Source organism: Ischnura elegans, chromosome 12 (genome assembly GCF_921293095.1).
Source record: "Ischnura elegans chromosome 12, ioIscEleg1.1, whole genome shotgun sequence".
In the NCBI taxonomy this organism is placed as follows: Eukaryota; Metazoa; Arthropoda; class Insecta; order Odonata; family Coenagrionidae; genus Ischnura; species Ischnura elegans.
In genome coordinates this window covers 83423397-83448245 of record NC_060257.1, presented here as the reverse complement: position 1 = coordinate 83448245, position 24849 = coordinate 83423397, and the positions used below count along the sequence as shown (strand labels likewise).

At 38.0% G+C, this 24849-nt stretch overlaps 1 protein-coding gene and 1 long non-coding RNA gene across 2 annotated transcripts in view; both read left to right on the top strand.

The window, feature by feature from the left end:
- The window catches only part of LOC124168740, a 117641-nt gene extending 104990 nt beyond the window's left edge, over window positions 1-12651 (top strand). Inside the window, exons 7-12 of the mRNA XM_046547008.1 lie at window positions 1072-1226; window positions 4260-4338; window positions 6675-6837; window positions 9055-9376; window positions 10849-10911; window positions 11588-12651. Of these exons, the coding sequence (XP_046402964.1) occupies window positions 1072-1226; window positions 4260-4338; window positions 6675-6837; window positions 9055-9376; window positions 10849-10911; window positions 11588-11706 (901 nt within the window). The 3' untranslated portion in view covers window positions 11707-12651. The remainder of the gene's footprint in view (window positions 1-1071; window positions 1227-4259; window positions 4339-6674; window positions 6838-9054; window positions 9377-10848; window positions 10912-11587) is intronic.
- Window positions 12652-16283: 3632 nt separating this feature from the next.
- Window positions 16284-18157, top strand: LOC124169288. The gene is made up of 2 exons (XR_006867077.1): window positions 16284-16364; window positions 17965-18157. It is a non-coding gene; the product is annotated as an uncharacterized LOC124169288 (long non-coding RNA).
- Window positions 18158-24849: the final 6692 nt, after the last annotated feature.

The following is a 24849-nucleotide window of genomic DNA, read 5'->3' as shown; positions in this document are numbered from 1 at the left end:
ACTAGGCTACCCGCTGGCAGCCTGCGACGTATCAGCGCTAAGCCTCGCCTCAAGGTCACCTCACCGGGCGGAGGGGGAACCAGAAATACGACGTACGGAGAGATTTCCCATCATTCCTACTAACGCGTCGCGTTTTCGCGCGCTTGAAAATTTTCACTTTTCATTTAATCGCGAAAAATAGATATTATCATTTAAAAATCTAAAAGCGTGAGATACGTACTCCAGGAGTAATAATCTTTCGATTAAGGCAATAAAAAAATAATAGGAAACCACCCTATTCATAGATATCAGTGGTGTGATTAATGGTCATTAATATCCCAATTAGGTTAACTTACTTTTCAACTCATATTTGACTTTACTTTTCTACGTAGTTAAAATTAAAAATGAATCGCTTTCACAAAGTTACGCCTCAAACAATCAATTTTTTTCTACATAGAGCCATATTAATGCATATTTTAAATTATTAATGGATATTTTATTGAAATACAGCTATGGTTATCAACATTAACTGGCTGTATTAATCCATAAATTGTCACACACACACGTTTTACTTGAACATTTCTTCGAGATAAACCTACTAATTTTACATAGCGTTTTAGCATATTTATTTGATATCTTTAAAATTCTATTTCCAAAAAATATATGAGGTATGGTATTACATATTTCCAAGGATAGTCGATTAAGGCTATTGATAAAATTGGCGTAGCACATTTTGAAGTCACCACCAGTCAGCGCCTTCAGGTCAAAGGACCCGAAGACGCTGAATGCAATGTCAGAGAAACTGTAGTCGCCAAAACACAACGAACGCGGTGAAAACCCGAAGAGAATGCAGAGATCTTCTAATCAACGCCGCGAAAATCTTCGAACCTACACCAAACTCTCTTGTCTGTATTGTATATTTTGGGCAAGAAAACAATTATTGTTTTTTTATGATACACATTCTCCTCTTTTTTAACTCCCAATTACACCGTTTCTTTAACATATTTATTCCTTGATAGCGTGAAAGTGCAACAATTTCGCACGAGTTACCTAGTTTCTAGAGGGCACTTCTAAACGATTTTCGTCTCGCAGGGTGGCGACGGGGAATCCGGTGGTGTTCACCCTCTCGCCGCCAGAGTGCTACATGGAGATCCGACATGGCTACGGGACGTCAGGGGCCCGCGTGGGAGGGCCCGTCCGCGTCGGGGACCCCCTCACGCTCCTCATCTACATGCGCAGCAAATACGGTGAGGAAACTATATCGCGTAACTTATTTTTTATCATTCAAATTTCTCGAAACAAATAATTCTCACACTCATCGTCCTGACATTAGACTGCAGATCTGTACCCCAGTGCTGGGCTATTTTCAACGCTTTTGTGTTATTTCTTAGCATTCAACCTTTCGTGTTAGGAATAGTTGTTTGGTATAATTTACAAGAATGAATTTTGCTCTTGTTATTTTTATTTTTTTATTTAGAATTGTATTATTTTGTTACAAAATTTTAATACGATTTTTCAAAATACGGATGGTGTAATATTGCACCCATTATAATAATCAAAGGATTTCACGCGGCGTGATATTACGCCCGCAGCACGTAATTGAGAAAATTAACCATCCCATCGTAAATCCACTACGATGCAATGCACATTGCTTTGTCCCGCCATGCAAAAATAATGGCATGAAGCACTACCTTTTATGGATATCGAGTAAATTATGTAACACTCAAGTATCCATTACCAACCTTCAAAGGGATCTTCATTCTAATTCTTTTAAAAATGTTGCGAGAATTTATTTTTGCTATGTGAAAAATTAATTACTGCTATATAATCCACAACAATGCCTCTTCACGAGAACTACATAATTCTACTTTATACATTTCCACAGTGGAGGTAATTTCATTAAAGGTTATGAAAATCATAGTAATATTAAGGGTACTATGACTCCTCCGGTGCCTATTTTCGACAAGTTTTTCTGGATTAACGCTTACAGACTCATTTTGAAAACTTCTGAGCATGCATAATATTTAAAATCTGTCTCTATCAAAAATAAAAATATTTTTACCTCAAAATTACTCACATGAGTTTTTTTTGTATTCGATATACAGGTAAATAACAACAAAGATCTTTGTACTGTATATACTGAGGAAATTTTAAGTTGATAGCTTAAGTTTTTACCAAGAAATTCGTCTTTAAATAAGACAGAACACAGGGGAATGATGCATCCTTTTAATTAATAGTCCTATTTATTTTTTAATTTTGGGTATTAACCTGTTTATTTTCCCTCGGTACTTACTTTTAGCTACTAGCCACAAACATAAGGACATGAAATTTACGTCACCACTTCCTGACATACCCCACCCTGGTTCTCAGAACGTCATCCCCCTGGAAACTATGCTATCTCTCGCGTTTCCAAGCACAAAATATGTCTTAAGCCAGCTTACAACATCTGTAAAACCCTTCAGAAAGGAAATATTACAAGTACAGAAAGTAAATAATATTAAATAAAGAGTCATCGAGTCATTTTTGTATCAATATCAAGACCACTGACATCTTTCGCTATATAATCCCGGCCTCAGTGGCGGTGGGGTAACGTTCTCGCCCGCCAAACATGAGGTCGCGGGTTCGAGTCCCGCCTGGGTAGGTTTCCCCTGTCCAGGGCATGGTTGTTCGAGTACGTTTACTTATTAAATCTGTTGAATACCCCGATGTAAAATGGCCAATATGAGCTGTATTCGGTGGTTGGAGAAAAAAAAATAAAGAATAAAATAAAAGTTAACCTCCCGATATTTTTGTTGAGAAAATATCTTTCGGAGAACTTGCATCAGAATTCAAATTAAGGGGAAAATTTTCAGAAATTGATACTCTTATGTGTTTGCATAATGGCAACATACAACTCTCTTTCACAAAGGCCACGTAAAAAAATCATTAAAATTTCAGCAATTAACGTTGGAAGTTGTTAAAAAAATGGACCTTTCTAAAAAAATCAACAGCATAAAATCTGCTTTAAAGCCTCGGAGCCGAAAATAGGCGATAATTGATTAACTGTGAAAAATAATAAGCTCAACGATAATCATATGCTTTTCACCATTATCAGTTGTGTACAGTCTATCTAATAATCTATTGGCGCCACATATAAAAATATAATTTAATACCAATTATAATATTAGAACGGAGTAAATACGGTTAAATATCTCTCTTATTACTATTTAGATTGCATTTATACGGGCATTATTTATTTTAAAATATTCAATAACATTATTAACAGTAACTTTATAATTTATATATTGAGAGACAGTAACATTATATAGAGATTTGCTCCTTATTTTTTAAATAATCTCATTACTTTTATAATTTCATTATTTTAATACCATTCATATTTTTCACATTCGACTCTCAAAGTTATCGACAGATTTTTTTGTTGAAAAGGTAAGAGGAATAATAATTAAATTTGAGGGAAAATGCTGGTAACCAGTGGTTAAATTCACGCGTGTACATACACCAAGGATGAAGTCTGCCATGAAAACATATTTGGGTTTTAGCTCACCGCAATATCTTCAAAAAATTCACTATTGGTTGCTCATTGAAAGAGATATGAAAAACGCGTAGAAGTGCGCCTAATAAAAGGGCCTGTACTTGCTCATTGAGGGTATTTCATATTATCCTAGGACAAATTAATTATTACTCTTATTTTCAAGGTAATTTTAGGGATGGAAGGATACAGGATTTTTTTCGGATTCGGATCGGATCCTTGATTTTCGGAGCCGGATCTTTCGGATCGTATATTTTCGGATCCAAATGGATTTTCAAATTCCTGACGCTGAGATTCCCCCGATGAGTGTTCAATATCTTGGGCAGAGTCACGCTATGTGCCAGTCGTATTTTGCCTTTTTTTATTTTCCACGGCTGAAATTCTCCTACATAGCCTCTGCGAAAGCTTTCAAACAAAATCGGTTCATGAGTAGGACAAGAATCGCATGCGACGGCGCATTCGAAGAGAGAATCGGAACTCTTTCCACCCTTATGGGGCGTTGCATTCACTGAAGCTATTATTCAAAATTTCGGATCCAGATTCGATGTCTTCCGCGACTTTGGATTGGATGTATCCGATGAAGGGCAATATCCGCGGGTATTTGGATCCGAGGTATCTGATCCGACCATCCCCAGGTAATTTTAAAAGTTTTTGTTCGTTCAAGCGTCGTGGGCAATAAATCTTTAACGATATGCTTAACTCCGACTTATTCCCATTTCTAATTGATTTCATTCTGCCTTTCTTTTTCAAGATGGATTCGACCTCGTGGTCAACGACTGCTTTGCACACAATGGGGCCAATAAGAAAATACAACTGATCGACCAGTACGGGTGAGTATTAACCGCTCGTAAAATTCAGTTTCGCCATTATCTTCTGCTTTTCTCGCATATTTGAAAAATCGAACTGAAGTTGGTCAACCACTTGAATATTAAATGATCTAAATTTTAATACATAAAGTGTAATAAGATAGATAAAAGTGCGCAAATCGAATAGTAGGAGAAACATTAGTCTAATATAAGGTGAGATTAAGAATTCAACGATATCGCAATGTGCATGGATGCATGGAATTTATGATTTTTTTAAATTCAGAAATATTAAAAGCCCACAGAGTCACAAAATGAAAAAATGTATCTAGGTCGTACTTATGATTTTTTTCAATTTCCACTGTTAAACTTCAAATTTCCATTAGTTATTGATAAATATACTGTAAACATACTTCCGGGAAAAATCCATGATTAGTTGATCCCCCGGGAGATAGATGCCTCTGCCAATTGTTGGTGCTATTGCAAGCCTTTAATTACATTACGATGACGGTATTCATTGTAGGTGTTACGCCTTGACGCAGTTATTGCTCCAATTAAAACGGGCAACATGAAGTTCAGTGAAGCTTGGATTGGGTTGGGTTAAGGAAGTCCAGAATGAGGGATTTCGACACACTCAATTATGAAGCAAAATTAACCAACATCACTTCCTTCCCACGGGCAAATACATAAACCATATAGTCTGTATAATGGACCTTTTTATCCTAAAATGATAAAAAAGCAAAAGAATTCAATAACACCGTCACAGAGAGAAAGTTTAAATAAGCAAGGTGACTGCAATGATGATGCTAGAATCGCGGAAAAAACGTATTAATAAGACGAATTGACCATACCCGTAACCATTAATCATAAACCTCAGTCAATCCCGTAATTCTGAACGAACCATCAGCGAGTGGTAAAGAATGCGGGTTGCCATAGCTGTGAGCTTTCAATTTGGCCGTTGACATGGTGATAAATAACGTCTTTAAAGTCAGGAAAAAGTCACTCTGAAAATAAATATGGCCTATTCAAAGTCCTTCTGTGGTCAATTAATCATGTTAACCTTTAAAACATATAAATGTTAGTCATGAAGGTATTGAAAACCTAAAAATCACTAATTTGAGTGTATTTATTTATTTATTTACTGTCAACGGATCCACCATTTACAAAACAACATACTAATATAAGAATCATTTAAACAAATGCAAAGCATATCCATTTACTTTAGGAAGAACACAAAAAATAAAAATCCGGACTCAACAAGCAGTAAATAGTAAATATATTATAAACAACACTCATATATATGGCAATGCTAAAATAATTAAATCGTTTAAATACACTTGCATCTTAGTCTCACGGCACGAACAAATACCAGAGTGCATAGCCAAGAAGAAATACAATAACTACCCGCTACGTACCCTGCCCAGGTCACTAGGTGTCTGGATAAGTGGGTTAATAAGAGGGTAGAATAAAAAAATTAACGCAATTCCACATATCCCACACAATACACCATATAATCTTCTATTTTTGAATCTATCATGTTCGCGAAGTGAACTCGCGGACGATTGATTTGCTACTTACCCAGCCCTCGTCACTACTACTAAGAAGTGTTTTTATCAATTTTATTTTTTCTTTCGGGGTAAACTGTGGGACTAGATAGAGTTTAAACATTTTCTTCATTTTACAACAAAATATGCGTTCTAAAAATACTCAAAAGCCATTTTATTAATCTACATTAATATTCGCTACTTATTGGGGAAGATGAATGCTGTAGACGTAGTAGTTTTCCCTTGGTTGAGTTACAAAGTTCATGAAGTTGACAAAACGGTTAATTATATGGTGCGCGGAGTTATTTATTGCACTTACGTATCTATATTTTTGAATGTTTCATAAAACAAAAAACAAACAGAATTGAAAATAAAATTCCCTTTAAAATGACGTATTATTCATTGTTATGGCATGCACTGAAGTCCAGATATAAATTTGCAAAGTACAGCGGCACATCATTTTGACGCCGACAGTAGGTGTCTGGATAAGTGGGTTACGCGTAATTTCAACGAGGGATGGTCAGACTGTATGTATGTATGTATACGTCGAAATATAGATCAATTAGAGATAAGCTAAGTCCATCACAATGAACGGTAGAAGTGAGGCTTCAAAAATATCCTTGCTGTAGACACGCCGCGAAGGAATTCGCCGTGATTTTCCCGATCGTGCCTCTAATGATCGCTTTTCGTCGCTCCAATTCATCCCCGATATTCCATCAATGTGGTCAGCCGGGCGTGACTTCCGCAGTCATCAACGGCCGCTGTCCTCATGGAATTGCTCACGTAGAGAATTGATAACGTCGGCTCAATTTGTTGCAGGTGCCCTGTTGACGAGAAGCTCATCAGTCGCTTCCGGGGGTCGTGGTCCGAAGGCGGCGTCTTCGAGACGCAAGTGTTTGCCTACATGAAGACGTTCCGCTTCACCGGAAGTCCAGCGCTGTACATCGAGTGCGACGTCAGGATGTGCCACGGAAGGTGTCCGGTAAGAACACTTATTGTAAATCAAGGTTTACGAGGAAGATTAATAGCAATGAATTATTATCCATGCGGATAAAATCCGAATATTCAAGCGTGATGGGGTGGAATTTTTCCATACTGAAATACATACTTGTAATTTTCCATGTGCATAAAATTAATTACCACCTAGTGCGGAAAGGATTCTCGAGTTTTCCATCGGGTAACTTGCTCAATTTCTCTATACTACGAATATACTACGATTGGTTTGACGCAGCTCTCCACTTCTCTCTCTTACAAACTAGCCTTTTCATAGCGACGTATTCTCTTTTACATCCTTTATAACCTCTTCTATGTAACTCATCGCTTACCCGCCATGTTCTTGGTCCTCCTCTCATTGAGTCCCCTTGTACTGGAAACTATTGTTAAAATATCTTAAGTGAAATTTTAGTTTTTCCCGGCGTATAGATTGATGAAAAATTTCTCGAGTTTTCCATCGGGTAACTTGCTCAATTTCTCCCTGGATTATAGTTTCAATGTAACTACTATGTTACCTTGAAGACAATGTAGTAACATTGAAACCTGGGTCGCAAAGTAATATAATAATTATAATCGCGGAAAATTGCAAGTATTTATTATTTTTTCTTAGTATTTATTAATTATTACAATATCCATGCGGTGCATTTTGCTTGAGATTTCAGTACTCTTACGTCAACAGAAAAACGTCCATAGAAAAATTTAGCGCGGAACCTGATGAAATGCTTATGCATCAAAAGTTCATCTAGAAGACATTTTCGTTGTGCAATATTACACACAGTATAACGATTGTGGGTAAACGTTTCTCGGGATTCCCACCCAGTTAAAAACTCCCATTTTAGCTCCGACTCGGGGCTCATCCTCATGACTGATGAACGTCGTTTTATTTGTTATCTTTCGGTTGCTAAGTCTGATTCTTACAATTGATTTGGTGCATTAAACTATAATAAATTTACTTTCAGTTCTTATATCGCAGCCATTTGTGTTTTTAAATATAATCTATTTCCTTAACTTTACTAATATTGTCTTATGTATCTGGCATTACGAGGAAATAAAATATTACTTCGGTATTACAACTGTTTTCTGAAGGCGTTCCCACCAAAGCAAAGGCCTATGGGGTCACCTAAATATCCAATCTGATTTTGATTATTTTAAATGCTTTATCATTAAAGTATTCTACCGAGTAAGATATTTTTAATGGAGTGTTTAAGAAATATTCTACCAGTCTACCCTCCCCTTTTGGACTTTCCTCTTACTGTGTCCGTTTACTTCACAGAATTCGAAGCGAAACACATGTATTTGGATTTCCGAGTGAAATTATGATTCAAATTATCTATTATTAAAGTATTCTAACGATTAAGATGATAGGTTAAATTGTTTGAGGAGCAATAAATATTACTTTTATATTATATTATAAATAATAGTGAAAATTGTCGTGGAGTTTGGTCATGCTGAAATCATAATCATCCTTAGTCAAATATACTAAGATTGGTTTGACGAAGCTCTCCACTCCTCTCTCTTATAAGCTAGCCTTTTCATAGCGACGTATTCTCTTTTACATCCTTTATAACCTGTTCCATGTAACTCATCGCTTACCCGCCATGTTCTTGGGCCTCCTCTCATGGAGTCCCCTTGTACTGGAAACTATTGTTAAAATATCTGAAGTGAAATTTTAGTTTTTCACGGCGTGTAGATTGATGAAAAATTTCTCTGGATTCCCACCGGGTGTGGTGTTGGGTTAATTCTCCTAACGTTTCAATGGCTGAGTCTGCCATCGTCTTCAGGGGTTTACTAATTAATGGTACTTTTTTACGGTACTTGTTTATTTATTTATTTATTTATTTATTTATTCATATCCCTGGTTGCCTTTATTTTTATGCCATAATTAACCGCTACATCCGCACACAACAATAACGGCAACCAGGGATATGAATAAATAAATAAGTACCGTCAAAAAGTACCATTAAGAGTAAACCCCTGAAGACGATGGCCGACTCAGCCATTGAAACGTTGGGAGAATTAACCCAATACCACACCCGGTGGAAATCCCGAGAAATTTTTCATGTATCTGAAGTGAAGTCTACTGAACCAGTTTCAACCGTTTTCTTTTTTTATAATTTCCTGAACCGCATAGCCCAACCAATCGCATGAAACGTGGTTGATCCCTGTTCGTTATAACAATTCTTTCTCTCGACCAATTGCGTTACAGAGCCAGCCGTGTCACTGGAGGAACGCCAAGGGGTCTCGCAGGAGGCGGAGGAGGTCCTCGGGAGCCCACACTCTCACTGCCGTCGTGTCCTCGTCCACCCAGACGTCTTCTCCCGCGATCATCGCGCCCACAACTCAAGGCGAGTCCACTGCCGTCTCTTCGGCGCTGGCGTCGACCGCGTCGCCGTCTCTTTCGAGCACTGCTCCTCCCGAGGGAGCCCTCTCCGAGAACCTCAGCCTCTTCCAGTCGCTCAGGGTGTTGCAGGAGGGCGAGGACGGAGACGATGGACCGGTGGGCGGCGGAGGAAAGAGAGACAACGGCCGTAAGTCAGGGGAACAGTCAGTCGGGGGAAGAAGTTTCCCCGGCGCACCAAGTTGTGAAATGGGGTGGTTTCTTATTATTTTTTTACTGCCTATATCGAAAGATTGTTACTCCTGGAGTACGCATTTCACGCTTTTAGATTTTTAAATGACGATATCTATTTTTCGCGATTAAATGAAAAGTGAAAAATTTCAAGCGCGCGGAAACGCGATGGCTAAGTATGAATGCTGGGAAAAGCCCGTGTGACGTCATTCTGGTTCCCGCTGTCGCCGTGTGAGGTGACCTTGGGGCGAGAGTATGCGCGCCGCTGAGATGCAGGCTGTTAGCAGGTAGCTGAGTACCCTGCTAGCAGGTAGCGCTTGGCTAAAATAAGGATTATTATTACCACATCAAACGAAGGACACTTTCCGACCATAGGCAATATTAATAGGTGATTATTAGGACATGCTTCCCTGAGCTATGTGCCTTAGATTTTCCCTGAGCTATATGCATGCATTGGTAATCTCAGACGATGTAAAACTCCTATCTACTCGTATAGAAACTAGGTCCCTGTGACGTCACGTGGAGTGGAATCGCATGGGCGCCAATCTGGCCTTTTTCGAATGCGGTTAAAATTGACCATTGCCATTCGTCTGAACTGGAATTTCTAAAACCAAATAATTTGTATATTATGAATCCACTAATGCTGGGTAACGCATCGCAATCAATGCCTTTCGTTGTCTTTGATGAAGGAACCTACCCTATGGCTGCCGGGTCGGGCTCCTATAGGGTAGTTGCTGCTGGGTCAGGCTCCGATCCAACAAAATGAACGACGGATTCTTCTAATTCTAGAATAATCTTCTAATTTCGTTGGCAAATTAAGTAATGGTTTCGCTAGTCGTGGGCCCCCGCTGTCCTCATTGCGGCGTGTATTTGTACTAAGGAGATCGCTGGTCGACCTCGACCCGGTATCGATAAATAGTCGGTTGATCACGACAATCAAGCAAGTGATCGTTTGACCGGTTAAAGTTCGGCGTATATGCAAGCAGCACTCCACCGACAGAATTTAGCTCAATAGTTTAGCTTAATTTAAGGTCAATAAAAGCTCGTACCTTTTCAAAATGGGTGAGATTAGCAATCGTATTGTTGACACTCGCTCAAAGCTCTCATTTAATTGAGCTCAATGTTTAATTGTTTCAGACAATTACTATCGCACATTTTCGTCCAACCTTAATCATTTAATATTCTTATAAATCGAGAGTATAAAGTAAAATGTCGGAAAGGCTGGAAACCGTTTTCATGGTAACTGAAAAGTTCACCCAAAAAATTGTTTTCGTCGCCATAGCTCAGTAACTAAGGAGTTGCGACCCCATGTTTATGGACAAAAAAATGCTTAAAATTAATATTAATCTTCACTTAATTGTAACGTTTCATTTCTTAATTTAATTATTTATTTAATAATAATTTATTTAATTGTAACGTACTCTTTTTCAGGACTTTCCCCGGCAGATCCCAACAATGTATGCCTCAAAACTGGAGCATTTACAGCAGTATTAGGTAAGTCGTTCAGGAAAAAATCGGGATCCGTTAATTTTTAAGAGGGTATATAGACGGAATAAATAGATTGCATGCCCCGCATAAACATTTTTCTTCGTTATAAATTTCATTGGAATAAACCCAAATACAAACAGTTTCTGGTATTTTTACTTACAAACTGTCAAGCTACAACAGTTCCCAATCGGCAGAAAAAAATCTGGATTAAAGGATTTCATTGAGTTTCGTACAGCTAATTTTATAAATGTCGAGTTATTTTTTACAGCAAGAACAAGATTAATTACTTAAATCCTGTCAATTAATTTTACTTTCATTTTAAGATTCTTTAAATGCCAGTAGTAAATTATTTTCAATTTTTATGCACTAAAATTTGTATGTTCACCAACAAGGACCAAAAATCCAAGCTGCATCACTAAATTCTTGATAAAGATAATCACGGCGCTACTCTCTTCGTATAGCGAGATTTCGCTATTCTCTACTAGTATTTCGATAAATAGAATAAAAGTGCTGGCACAGTCTGTGGTGCTGGCCAGTGAGCACACTAAGTCCTCTATTGCCGCTCTTAATCTTTTCGCACTCAAATCCCGTGATAAAATTTATAAACCATCTCAATCGAGTTATTTACCCTCTACACTATGATCTAATTACTTTTTTTTCTATTTCCCACTCTTTTCTCTAGGTTTCGCATCTTTATTCACTGCCGTCCTATGCGTGGCAGTGGCCATCTTGGCGTGTCGTCTGAGGCGCATGCGCAGACGGCCATCGCACTGCGTGGACCACTCCCAGCGGATCGACTGAACGAGTAAAAACAAGAGCTATAGGATAGCCGCCAAAACATAAAAACGAGGACGGGAAGAAAATTTTTGGGCGGAGTGTGGATTTGAAGAGCCTGGGACGTCGGCTAATTACAAGATTAGCCGAAAATCATTACAGTCTCACCCTCACTAAACCACTAAGAAATCCGCCATTTTCTTCCTGGAGTCGACAATACGCATTCCCGCGTCAATAGCTCCGTAGCAACAGTCGGCGAGTTCGTATGGAAATACGACGCCCTCTTTCGGAGACAAAGCTGCGAGAACAATTCGTGTGTTGTGATTAGGCAGTTCAGTGAAAAAGAGCAGTGATAGTTACGCTTAAACAGTAGGACGATTTCCCCACCCCGGAGTAATATTTAGAGAGAAGAGTTCATCAGCGTCGACAAGATGCCCCGGCGCACGGAATGGGATATTGTGTCATTTAGGATCAGAATTTTGCTGGGAAATATGCTGATCTCCACTGAAACGAAAATACACGTGCTTTGTGGTTTGGCGTGGACACCAATATTTGTACAAGAACACTAGTGGATTAGAACTGTGAACAGTGATTTGGCAGTGCCTTCAACCCAACGCTGTACATTACATGGCTGGTTGAATACGCTGCCAGAACTCTGGTCGACTCCGATGATAAGAAACTCAGACATCGAACAATTTTTGGTCGCCAGAGAGTGTTCTCATTTGGATGTGGTATATATTAAGTGCTGGACTAAATAGTTTCAATTATATTATGAACACCAAATAGTAATAGTTTGTGAGACATTTTTTTCCGACGCTTGACGTAAAAAGGAAAATATTTTTTTGGTTCTCGCTTCGAATTTTGCAGAGTGATCAAGATTTGTGTCCTAAATCATGCCGAAATCCTGTCATTTAATTGTACACTCATTTTAAGATTCTTTTAATGAATATAATAAATTATTTTCAATTTTTATGCACTGAAACTTTTATGTTCACCCACGAGCATCAATAAACCAAGCTGCTTGGTAAAATTCTTGATGAAGACAATCACGACGCTGCTTTCAAGTATGATAACTTTCCAGTATTTCGATAAATAGAACAAAGGTGGTGGTAAGTGAGCATAATATTATCTATCAATGTGACTTAGCCCATCATTTCCACGGTGGTGGAGGTACTTGATTGCTTGGTAGCTTCCAGTAGAGTCGTTGACCATTCATGTCATATCCCAAGCCGCAATCAATATCCCTACAACATCCAGACAACATTTTTGGCGATAACATATGACACCTGTGCAATATCCACGTTAACTAATTAATGTTGCATGGATATCATTCAGATATCCTAACGCCCCCCAAACAACGTTACAGCGATGTGTAGCAGTGGACATGGAGGTCCATATTATATCTCTTAGATATTTTCACAACATCTTATCAGTAGATGATGGGTGTTGTTCGTTTGGTTAGTATTAATCCCCAGAAATACAAACAATGCATTTGTGCTCTTCAATTCTAATCAGAATATGGATACTGCTATGTATACTGTACAGTACCGAACATTCGGAATAACATTTTTTTATATCACGGATATTACAACTTGGATATCTATTTAACATTATTTTTACAACTCGTCGTGGCAGGGGCGCAGCTAGGAATTAAGGCTAGGGGGGATACAGGCGCAACTAATACTGGGGGGGTCTGGAATATCCCCAAGGGTAAGCGGGAGGTGCGGGGGCCCTGCCCCAGAAATTTTTCAAATGGTACAAATGGTGTGTTTTACCGCCTTCTGAGAGATATTTTATTAATCTTTACATTAGTCTATAAGTAATATTAATCCAATTAAGTAAAACGGATTAAACTTCTAAAATGGAAAAAAATTCTCTGAGCTCAGGGGGAGTTTTATCCCCCTCCACCCTCGCTGCGCCACTGCGTCGTGGATGTTACAAATATGATTTCTATGTCACGTTGTAAAAATGTTCATAGTATAATAACAACGTGTTTTAGATATATCAACCGTATGTAGATAAAAGTCTGATGCATGGGATGTCATAATGAAAAGGGATAGACCAAATGGCGAATTAAAGAGGTTATATTTCAGAGTGGGAAGATGTGTAGGAGGTATGATTCTAACTAAGATCCTCGTAAATCTATCCTTAACGGTAGAATACCTGCAATGACTCCGGAATCGAAGCTTAACCCCTTAATGGTGAGCCGACATAGCCCCATGGAAGAACCAAAATGCACTATTCGAGAGATATCAACGCCAGTCAAGTGTGGCATTTTTTTAAAAGTAGCCCAGGCGTTGGCGTATCATGGGTTTTTACTGGTGTTATTAAAGATAGGAAGGAAGTAAAAGCAAAAATAAAGACTATAGTCATCACATCACAAAGAGCATATTATTATAAGAACCTTTTCACGGAAAATTTAATCCGTAGAATTCTCAAAAGCTGCCCATAGATATTAAAAAAGGTATGACCAACTTCCCAGGGGCGCAGCTAAGAATTAAGGTTAGGGGGGGTTTTAGGCGCAACTAATACTTGGGGGTGTGGGGGTATTGCATACCCGCCAGGGTAAGCAGGAGTTGCGGGGGCCCTCCTCCAGAAATTTTTTAAGAATAATGGTTCAAACGGGAAATTGACGGTTAGCAAAGCTGTTGACTGTTGAGGTATCCAGGGACAAGATATTACTGTGTTCAACGTGTATTAAGTGCTGAATAATTTTTCTTCCGCTCATATTCTTCCTTCCTAGGACAAACCCATGAATACAAATAGAGCTTCACGAGCTTTTCGTATTTCTCTTGTCGCTTCCCTTTCCGGTCTCTCAGCGCCTAACCATCGTAAAGTGGCAACGTTCGGAATTACGTCAACTATTGTCAGGACGTGCATTCACACGGCTAGTTCAACTATCGTTAGGACGATCGCTCGGACAATCGTAATCTGAATGAGGCATCACCAAAAGAAAGGATTCTTCCTATGGGCCATTCACACTCGTCGTCCCTACTGGCTCCTTTCTTCATGGAACCCTTATGTTTGCATGCGACGTGGGCGTTTCCCTTTCTTACCTGGCAACCTTGCCCACTACCCCGTACTAGACCCTTCTTACTGTCATCGGACAACTCTCGTCGGCCGGACTGTAATCGAAAACACCACGCATATTACACTAACCAGTGGCGGTTTGGGGGATAAACCCCCAAAGTGGGGGTTTTGGGGGATAAACCCCCCCCCCCAAAAGCTCAGAGAAATTTTTAAGTTTAATCCATTTCACTTAATGTATTAGTATTACTTATAGAATTGTGTTAGGATAAATCAAATATCTCCCATAAAGCGGTAAAACTAGTAGTCATTTTGAACCATAAATCTTAAAATTTTCTGGAGGAGGGCCCCCGCAACTACCACTTACCCTGGCGGGTATGCAGTACCCCCACACCCCAAGTAATTAGTTGCGCCTAACCCCCCCCCCTAGCCTTAATTCTTAAGCCGATGTCCCACGGTCAAATTTGCACCAAAATATTTGCATCAAAATTTGATGCAACTCACGCAAATGGATAGGACAGGTTCTAAATTTTCATCCAATTGGATGAAACCAACCTATAACAGGGCCTTTGACTAAAAAGCATCGCCAAGCGCTGACACACAGGTTAGACTTATTTATCATCTGGATGAGCATTTTAATTAATAAATATATACATTATGGACACAAAAATAAACTTTGTTGTATTCGACACAGTATGCATTAAAAACCCAACTGGTTCCCACCTTTTCAGGTCATTATCATAACCGTAAACCTCGAGATAAAGACCTGAAAAGATCGAAACCGGTTGAGTTTTTTCATTAGTACTGAATGGAATACTAAAACGTTTGGTTTTGAATTTATAATGTCACCATACCGCGAAGTGGATTCACTTCGCCCTGAATGACTTGATATTTAATAAGAAGGAAGCGATCTTTAGAATCGCACGGGTTAGCTTTGTGGAGGGCATGCAATCCGAGCGAGCGAGCAGCTGGAGAAATGACTAATATGAAATGACGATTATACCCTAGTAGCACAAGAAATGTTGAGCATATGCTCAGATTATGTCAGGGAAATATGTTTTGCACACAACATTAGCATATGCTGAAAATATGTTCAGCAGATGTTTAAAACCACATGTTTTCAACATATGCTCGAAATATTTCCAGCATATGTTCAGACGATGTGTTGAGCATATTTTCATAGAAATATGCTGCACATGTGTTAAACAAAATATGTTGAGCATATATACGTAGACATATGCTCCACATGTGTTCAACGAAATATGTTGAGCATATATACGTAGACATATGCTCCACATGTGTTCAACGAAATATGTTGATCATATTTTCAAGAAAATATCTATGCGTTCTGAGAAATATTTCGTCGACAAATCAGCGATCAGGATTCGAATACTGCATGCTAGTTTTATAATTAATGTAAAGGAATATATCTAGTTCTAGTTTATTCTAATTCAAGTATATCAATTCATAATTTTAACCAAGGCCCTGATTTTAACACTTTAAAAATAATTGAAGAGCGAGACGCATGCGTCGACGTTGTTGTGTGTGTTCATCATTCATGTTGCTATGATTTCATTGCTCAAATCGCACGTTGTTTACGTTACTTTATACAAGAGGAGAGAGCCCAGTTACCTCGGAATCATCTAGAAGCATGAAATGTAAGTACATTGGTAGATAAATTTATGAAATTACTATTTTACAATTAGTACTAACTGTTCTTGTGTGATATCGTAAAAGTTCTCAATCGCTGTTTATGAACGGATGAATGTATGATATTACTATTTTAGTTCTGACTGGTTCTGACTGTTCTTGTGTGGTATGGTAAAAGTTCTCAATGGCTATTTATGAACTGAATTGTGGTCGTAAATGCCGTATTAAGTTATTCCTGCCCAATGTAAATACTTGGATCGAATATGATGCATGTAACCGAGTGAGTGCGAAAATGTTCGATCAAAATCAATCATAGCCACAATAAAATGTGAAGGAAGTAATAAATTCTTGGTCAAGGCTTAGAGCCTGTTCTAATTTCGTTTGTGAATCTATTCATAAACTCTTTTTTTGTTCATGCTAATATTGTAACAAGGCCATAAAATTATGATAACAGCACCATTTCATGAATGCTAAACTAATCGCTGGATGATGAATTAGCCCTCTCTTTCATGGTATCATTTTGAGGCATAATTAACTAATTTGTAACCAAGTATCATTAACGAACTTATTTTGTGAATAACTGTCGCAGCGAAGTGCTAACAGTAAATATGAGTAGTCTCGACTAGGAATCATGTTAACACAGTTGCACTCTGATATGAGGGAACGAAACAAAGAATTGGCATGGGTAACCCATGGGGATGGCTCAAAAGGAGTGCATGATACGTACTATCGTTAGTTTTTCCATCAGATTACTAAAAATTTACTTTAGCACTTTATGCGATTCACTCAGAAGTAAGGGGACAAAAATAATCGAGTTTATTTGCAGTATCTACAGTATTCCTGTGGTTCGTGCCTCAAATACTAGCCAAATCTGGCATATATATTGCTTGGGTTTCACGGATTTCAAGACGTACACCATATGCGCATTGGTATTTATAATTTCATGGACAATTAGAGACCAAAGTCACATAATGTGTATCTTAAGCGATTTTTTATGGAATATAAGCCTCCACATTATAGTGGAATTAAAGTTAATGTTGTCAATTGAACCGTTTGTTCTGTTAAACATGATACTCTCAGGTTCATCATAATTTTGTTGCTTTCCATATTTCATTACATATTTTAAGCAATGCAAAATCTGTTAATGAGAAATGTCTGTTTAGTCATGCAAAAAAATGACATTTTTATTTTTCGAAGAACTTCACCCTCTTGCATGGAAATGAATCGGTGTCTTAAAATGTTCATGACCTCACTAATCTATTATAGTATTATCTTCATCTAGCTCTCAATAATTGTATTATGTTGATGGACTTACATGGAAATGTATTGTAGGATTATTGATATTTAAGACCAATGTATATACACTAGCTGACATGAATAACTTTTACATTACATATTGTGTGAACTTATGATGCAATACTTCCCTTACTGCTACTTCCTCTCCTTAGTCTGTCTCATGCAAATTTTAAATTTTGCAACTTAATGTTAATTTACCATTCATGAAAGATGTCAATATTCACCATTTTCAGGTTAAAGAAGTAATAATTTTTTGCTGTTTAGTGCTTGTTTAGTGGATAAATATTGATTTCTGTTTATTTTAATCTACAGATGCTCTCCACTCTTGTCTTATGTTTAGCAGTGCTGATAAATGTGCCTTTCTTGAGTTAACTGGGGAGTGGCTACGATGGTCATGCTGCCTGAAGAAGACTGAGAGAAATCAAGGAAAAGAATAGGATTGAAGTATTTGTTGATAATGTTAAATGCTTATGTTTTTTTATTAGAATAAATCTACTTCATTATCAAATTGCAGAACTATGTCATACTTGATTCTCCTATTATATCCTATGTAATCCATTATCTACCAATTGATTACATATTCCGTAGGAGCTCCATCAAAGGATAAAGTGGCAGTAGACTTTAATAATTACAAATAATTTGGGCTAAAGCATTATAGTGGCTCATGATACCACCTATGTATCAATATTCTTATTAATGTTACTAAAACATGCCTTAGCCCTTTTCCTTGTTCGTTCAATCTTTCGTACGTTGTAATCTAGCAGTGTGGAGTGTAATGCTTTCAGATGCACATGTGCAGTGGAGCTGGTGAGAGCTGTACGATGACAGGGCTAAAGAGGATGTTGAAGGGTTAGACAACATGATAATCAGTACCATCAATGCTTTATTCTGTCGAATGCTTATCATTTATAAATTTTAAATTAACATTGGCGATTTCAAATCCTTGACCAAATTTAGTTGTATTAATGATTAAACATTTTCAATTTAAAGTGCTAATCTGATAACTTGAGTGAATGCAATGTGTAGGTCTGACATCATGCCCTAAGTCCACAGTGAAAGGCAGGAGCGGTAAAAAGGAGAGAATTTGTGCATCTATAGGTATTGCAAGGTTGTAAGGGAATACTTTTCATAAGGGGGATAAATGGATGCAACCTCACCCTAGTGAAAATCTCCATAGGATTTCTTTTTCCTTTAGTAATTTGACAATGGGAAATGATTGTTCCTATAGGAAAATTTTAGGTTCCTATGGGAAAATAAAATTTTCCTGTAGGAACATAAAAATTTCCTATAGAAACAAATGTTTCCCATTGTCAAATTACTATTGGAAAAAAAATCCTGTAGATATTTTCACTAGGGTATGCTGAGCATATTTTGGGAGAATGATGGGCATATGTTAAAAACATATGTTGGGCATAATTGGATACCATGCTGAGCATATGTTAAAAACATAAGTTGAGCATAAGTGGGTAATATGCTGAGCATATGTTAAAAACATATGTTGAGCATGTGTGGAAACCATGCTGAGCATATGTTGAAAACTTGTGTTGAACATATGTTGAGCATATGCCTTGCCGGACATTTACATATGCTCAGCATGTGCTCAAATTATGTTGAACACATCTTACATATGTGTTGAAAATGCCCTGAGCATACTCTGAACACAAATTGTGCTACTAGGGTACCTGCGAAACACTACAGCTGCCCGTTTCTATCACTATGATTATAGGATAAGCACCTTATTTTAGCAACTGCTAGATTAGGAGAGAAAAAATGTTATTTAAATGCACATTTACAGCACTATTCATAACATCTTCTCAACCGCAATGTCCCTCATTTATTAATAACATTATCCTCGTGGGAATAAACTGGCTCGCGTTTGTCCTTCACATCCACAAGATTCCAAATTTGTTTACATAAATATCGTCTTTCGTTTGTTTTTCGTCCAAATTAGATGCATCGTGGAACACCCCCGTCCCGTTGCATACAAATTTGACCGTGGGACACCGGTACCCCTGACACTAACAGAACATAAACGTTTGTAAATTACTGCAAACATTACCTCTATATGAATGGACTAAGGCACTCACCAGATTAGTTGGATGTACGTAGGTTCTGCAGTACCATCAAGAAAAGAAAGCCAATTCTCAGAGGGTCATCAAACAAACAAGTTATCCCACGAACATTACCTCTATATGACCCACTATATAGAATAACACCTCGCTGACACTCATCCCAAATTTATGGGATACACAATAGTTTGCAACAACGAATACCACTCAACCACGACAATTTCATGTGTAATAAGAGGGTAAATAGGTACCTCATGTTTACTTCGCCAGTTACTGCATTAAGTATATGCTATCGAAAAATATATCGACGATAACAATGTATGGATTATCATAGTTCATTTGTTTCTAGCGCGCGTCGAACGAACGTTGTTTAGATCGCGGCGTCGAATGGGGTTCCTTGAAAAGACTCACAGGAAATACTTTTCGAGGGATTTCAACGACAGTCAAGCTCCATTGGCTCCAACCGCGGATCACCACGTAGAAATATGTATTAGGCACTAACACAAGAGTGAGAAAAAGAACCGCGCTCACGGATAGAATGAAAATCAATAGGCCTGGAGGAGAATTAAAGAGGGTAAAGCAGTAGCGGATAAAGAGAAAACTCAATGGGGGGCGCAAAATATATCTTGGGTTACCTTTACTTTTATCGTAATAAAAATAATCAAGTCACATTCAAAGCTTCAGAAGTTTTTAACTAAAGTGATTACACACATATTCAAGACAGAAAGTATGAGGGTTTTGGGCGAACCCTTCGAGGGTACAACGCACCGGGGCCAGGAACCAAGCCAGTGGCTTATACGCCCGATCACCCGGGGAGGGGAAGGAAAAAGGATAGAGGCGCCGCCCCGATGCATATTCAAGACATTGCCATCTTATGATATAAAAAAGTCACAATTGTGGTTCTGCTGTTTGACAATACGAGTGGACCCGCAAAAGCGGTGGGCACGCCCTCTACACGCCCCATCTGTATCCGCCTCTTAGGTAAAGTTCACAATGGAAAGGGGAGCAGGCATGGATGATTCATAATGAGTTCCTTGTAAACCTACCTTAACCATAAGAATACTTTCAGCGACACCGGATTTGGAACATGGGTTTTGAGCCTGAGGTGGTGTGCTGGAATACGCCCATGAAAAGGCAGAAAAATACTGCAAGAGAGATTAGTGCTATGCACGTACGCTGGAAGCGAATCGTGAAACACCACATAGAAGTGAAACCAAACATAGCCTATGGATTTTGGTATTCTCATAGAGGACAACTCAATACTCCCAATATATCTGATTCCCCATAAAATAATTAACCTGAGCTACTAATAAGCGAAGTGAATATTTCCAGTGGCTATCCAAATGCTAATTAAATTTGCCAATGCCAACTTCTCCTTCCAACTTAAATTGGCATCCGGATTTCCTGTGTGGACACAGGATTGTTGATGACAAGATTCCTTCCCCCAAATTTTCACAACGAAAAGTATTATGGTGTCAGAACAGTACAGGAAATTTCTCCCTCCCTTTTCTCCAGAAGAAGTTTAAATGGGACAAGTAGGCAGGGGTGGATTTAGTATGTGGGAGGCCCACAGTTTCAAGGTGTTGCAATTTGTAAAGTAACAACAGGAAATGCAAGTAACACAACTTCCAGGAATGTTTTTTACCAGCAGCGTTAATCATTTATCAACCTCAATGTAGACGACTACATGCTAGCCAAAAAAGAACCCATTTTCACTTCAAATCCCTTCAAACATGTTGGCTTTTTCTTTTCTTCTGATTTCGTGAGATTTAGGTCTATACAGGTGGAAGGCTCATGCTTGTTGGGTGGCCTAGGGCCCAGACTCTTTACACCTTTTGATCTGGCCCTGCTAGTAAGCAGTCGCGAGGTTAAGTTTTGATGAGTTAAAAAAAATTGACCAAATCAATCAGATCACATAGGATGGTAAGCACAAGTTGGTGCCCCCTTTTGTCAATTATTACAAATACTTTTATTAAACAATTTATTTAAAAAGTATAAGGAAGAAAATGAACACAATAGTTATTTAAAATTGCAGTGCAGGAGGTGATAAATAAAATGAAGAGGTTAGGTGGTGGAAAGACAGGTCATATTTCTGACAAAATATGCAACCCAGGTTTGCATTTTGCTGCAATTCTTGAGAAAACCTTTTTGAATAGTAAAAATAATTCACAACACAGACAGCATATGGAATATCTTTATCTGCATTCCAAAGGAAAACTTCAAGATACTTAAATTTACACTGAAGGTGAACCTTAAATGACTTATCGGAAATATGTTACTAAAATGTTTGCGTAATAGAAAACCATGGTTGATCCACGGACCAGTTTTCTTTCATTGATTGCCTGTACTGTGAGAAGATAATTTTTAAAAAAACCATATGAATATGGTGCGATGGATCTGCAAAACATGAATCTTTTTGTTTGGACCTCATTGGTAAAGAGAAAATAATACTCTGTTAAAATTCCTTAGTGTACAGTCTGAATAACTTCGCGGTAAAGTGATCCGATGTGAGTAGATGTTGGGTGTAAGTCCTATAACCAAAATACTGTGTGTGCCCATGAGTGGAATTCTATAACTTGGAGCGCCAAAGAAAAGCCCTTTGTGGACCTTTTTCTCCAACATGTATTTTCCTTCACAGATGAAAGAGCAAGGGTGATCATATATATGAACTCCTTCAGTTGAGTTGACAGGAGATAATTCAATGAGAAAAATGGAGCACATTTCTCCAGCCAGTGGTGAAGCGAGGGGGGTTTTGGGGGTTAAACCCCCCCCCCCAGAGCTCAGAGAAATTTTTAAGTTTAATTAACCCTCCGGAAATCGCGCTGAGCCTGACAGGCTCACATTGTTGATATTTTCTAAATAGTTCTTGACCAATTCTCAATAATGCGCTTAGATTTTCTCTACCTTTTCCTTACTCTTTTGGCTACGTTTTACATTCGCAGAATATCCCGATCAACCGATCATAAGGTTGGAATATGATACTTTTGCTTCATATGCACACAGTGTGAGCCCCTCAGGCTCAACGCGAGTGCTCGCGTTACATTTTTGATTCTCACCCTTAGCCTATTCTTTTTCTCTGATTGCCTGTATATACACTATGTAGGCTGTTATCGATAACCTCTAACACTATACTCCTAGTAAAGGTTCTTTTTCTGCCAAATCGGCTTGATATTTTGAAAGTCAAAACTATTTACATGTGAGTATGTCTGAGAAGCCATTGTTGCTCTTCCTACTGTAATTACAAGCGAGCTATAGTTGACACAAAGTAAGCTACTTGTATTGATTTCACAAAATGTTATTAGTTACGGTTCGTTATAATTACACCTCTTTTCGAAAAGTGTATTCACATCGCCACTCGTCGGCCATAAAATTCGGAGGACACGGTCATTCTGACTAGAGAGTGCACAGATATTGGAGGTGCTCTTCTCGCTGAAGTTTCAACTGCGCCAGTTCCGCCACAAAACCGTGAGTATTCTATTTCAGCATGCTGGCAGTGATTTTTTGCTGGCGTAAATTATAGAAAACGCAAAGAATAAGAGTAAAGAAGATAAAAAAATTTATAGGATAGCTGCAATTTCATGATATATTTGAAAAATTTGACAGTCAATCGTAGAAGTTCTTACATTATTGGTGAATACACAACCATTTATGAGAAAATTGTGAATTTTCGAGGTCTTTTCGCATTCCAGCAATAAATCCCAAGTATGCCCAACAAACACAGGATAAAAAACTTTGCTTTGGTAGGTAGATGCTAGAATATTTTATACTGAGAACTTTGAAGTGTATGCTGGTAAAACACCTGATAAATCGTTTTCGGTCAACAACAGCCCTTTTGATATCGTGAAGAGTTTATGCTCCCCATCAGCAGTACTGGTAAAAATATTTTGATTGACAATTTATTTGCCAGTTTTTGTTTGGTAAATGAACTCTTGAAATTCCGACTTGCCGTGACTGGAACAATTCGGAAAAACAAGCGGAAATTGCCTCCTTTTTTTTGTTGAAACAAAAAAAATAAGAAATCCAGTTCATTTGATTTCTGCAAGACCTGTTTTTTTGCGTCATACACTCCAAGAAAGAATAAATATGTGTTTATGATATCAACCATGAACTATAACAAAAGAATGATTGATGTAGTGGAGATGAAAGAAAGCCAGAAATGATACCTTTTTTATGACATAACAAAATCGGGAGTAGATAGGTACACTAGATCAGTTATGCACGGCATGCAATGTATCAAGAAATGCACGGCGTTGTCCTATGCCAAGTATTTACGTAATGATAAATATTGCTGTGGTAAATTCCTACATTTTTTACCTTGGAAACAAAAACATAGAAGTGAAATCTCGGAGAGCGTTATTTAGGCAATTGTCAGCTGGGCTCGTAGATGAACACGCGTAAAGAAGGGGAACCATAAAATCGCTCCCCAAAGAGTTAGGGCTAATTATAAGACGAGCCTATCAAAACTAACAGAACAGATTAAGCAAAGGCAACTAAAAAATAGAGAACCCTAAGTTCATTGAAATTTGAAAATGTGTGCAGACTGTGGATACACGAAAAATATATTTACCGGGTATGTCTGCGAAAATGGTGGAAAGTGTATTTGTCTCGAGCATACACATTTATTGTATAGTGCATACTTGCAGAATAATGATCATAGCTAATTTTGCCTTATAATATTCATTCTGTCCTAATATCAACACTGTGTAGTGGTTTTACGAGTCAATAAATCAATAACAAGTAATGGTAATTTATCTTATATCACACTCGATATGAAGAAATAATAACATATTTTATCAGACGTAAATGGACTTGATTTTCATGAATTGGACCATTTCAGCATTATTAGTTAGATTTAAACAAAAGAAGAGTAAAAAAAAGCGACTTTAACATGTGAGGACTTGAAAAAGAAAATTGAGCCTGACAGGCTCAGCGCGAGTACTCGCGTTCCAAAAAGGGGCGCGAGTCCTGCAGGGTTAATAGTGTATGGATTAATAAAAAATCCCTCAGAAAGCCATAAAACTCACCATTTATCTTAAATTTCAGCAACTTATTAATTCTGCACCTATCGCTCACCCAGGTGGGTATTCCATACCCTCACACACACCGGTATTAGTTGCACCTAAACCCC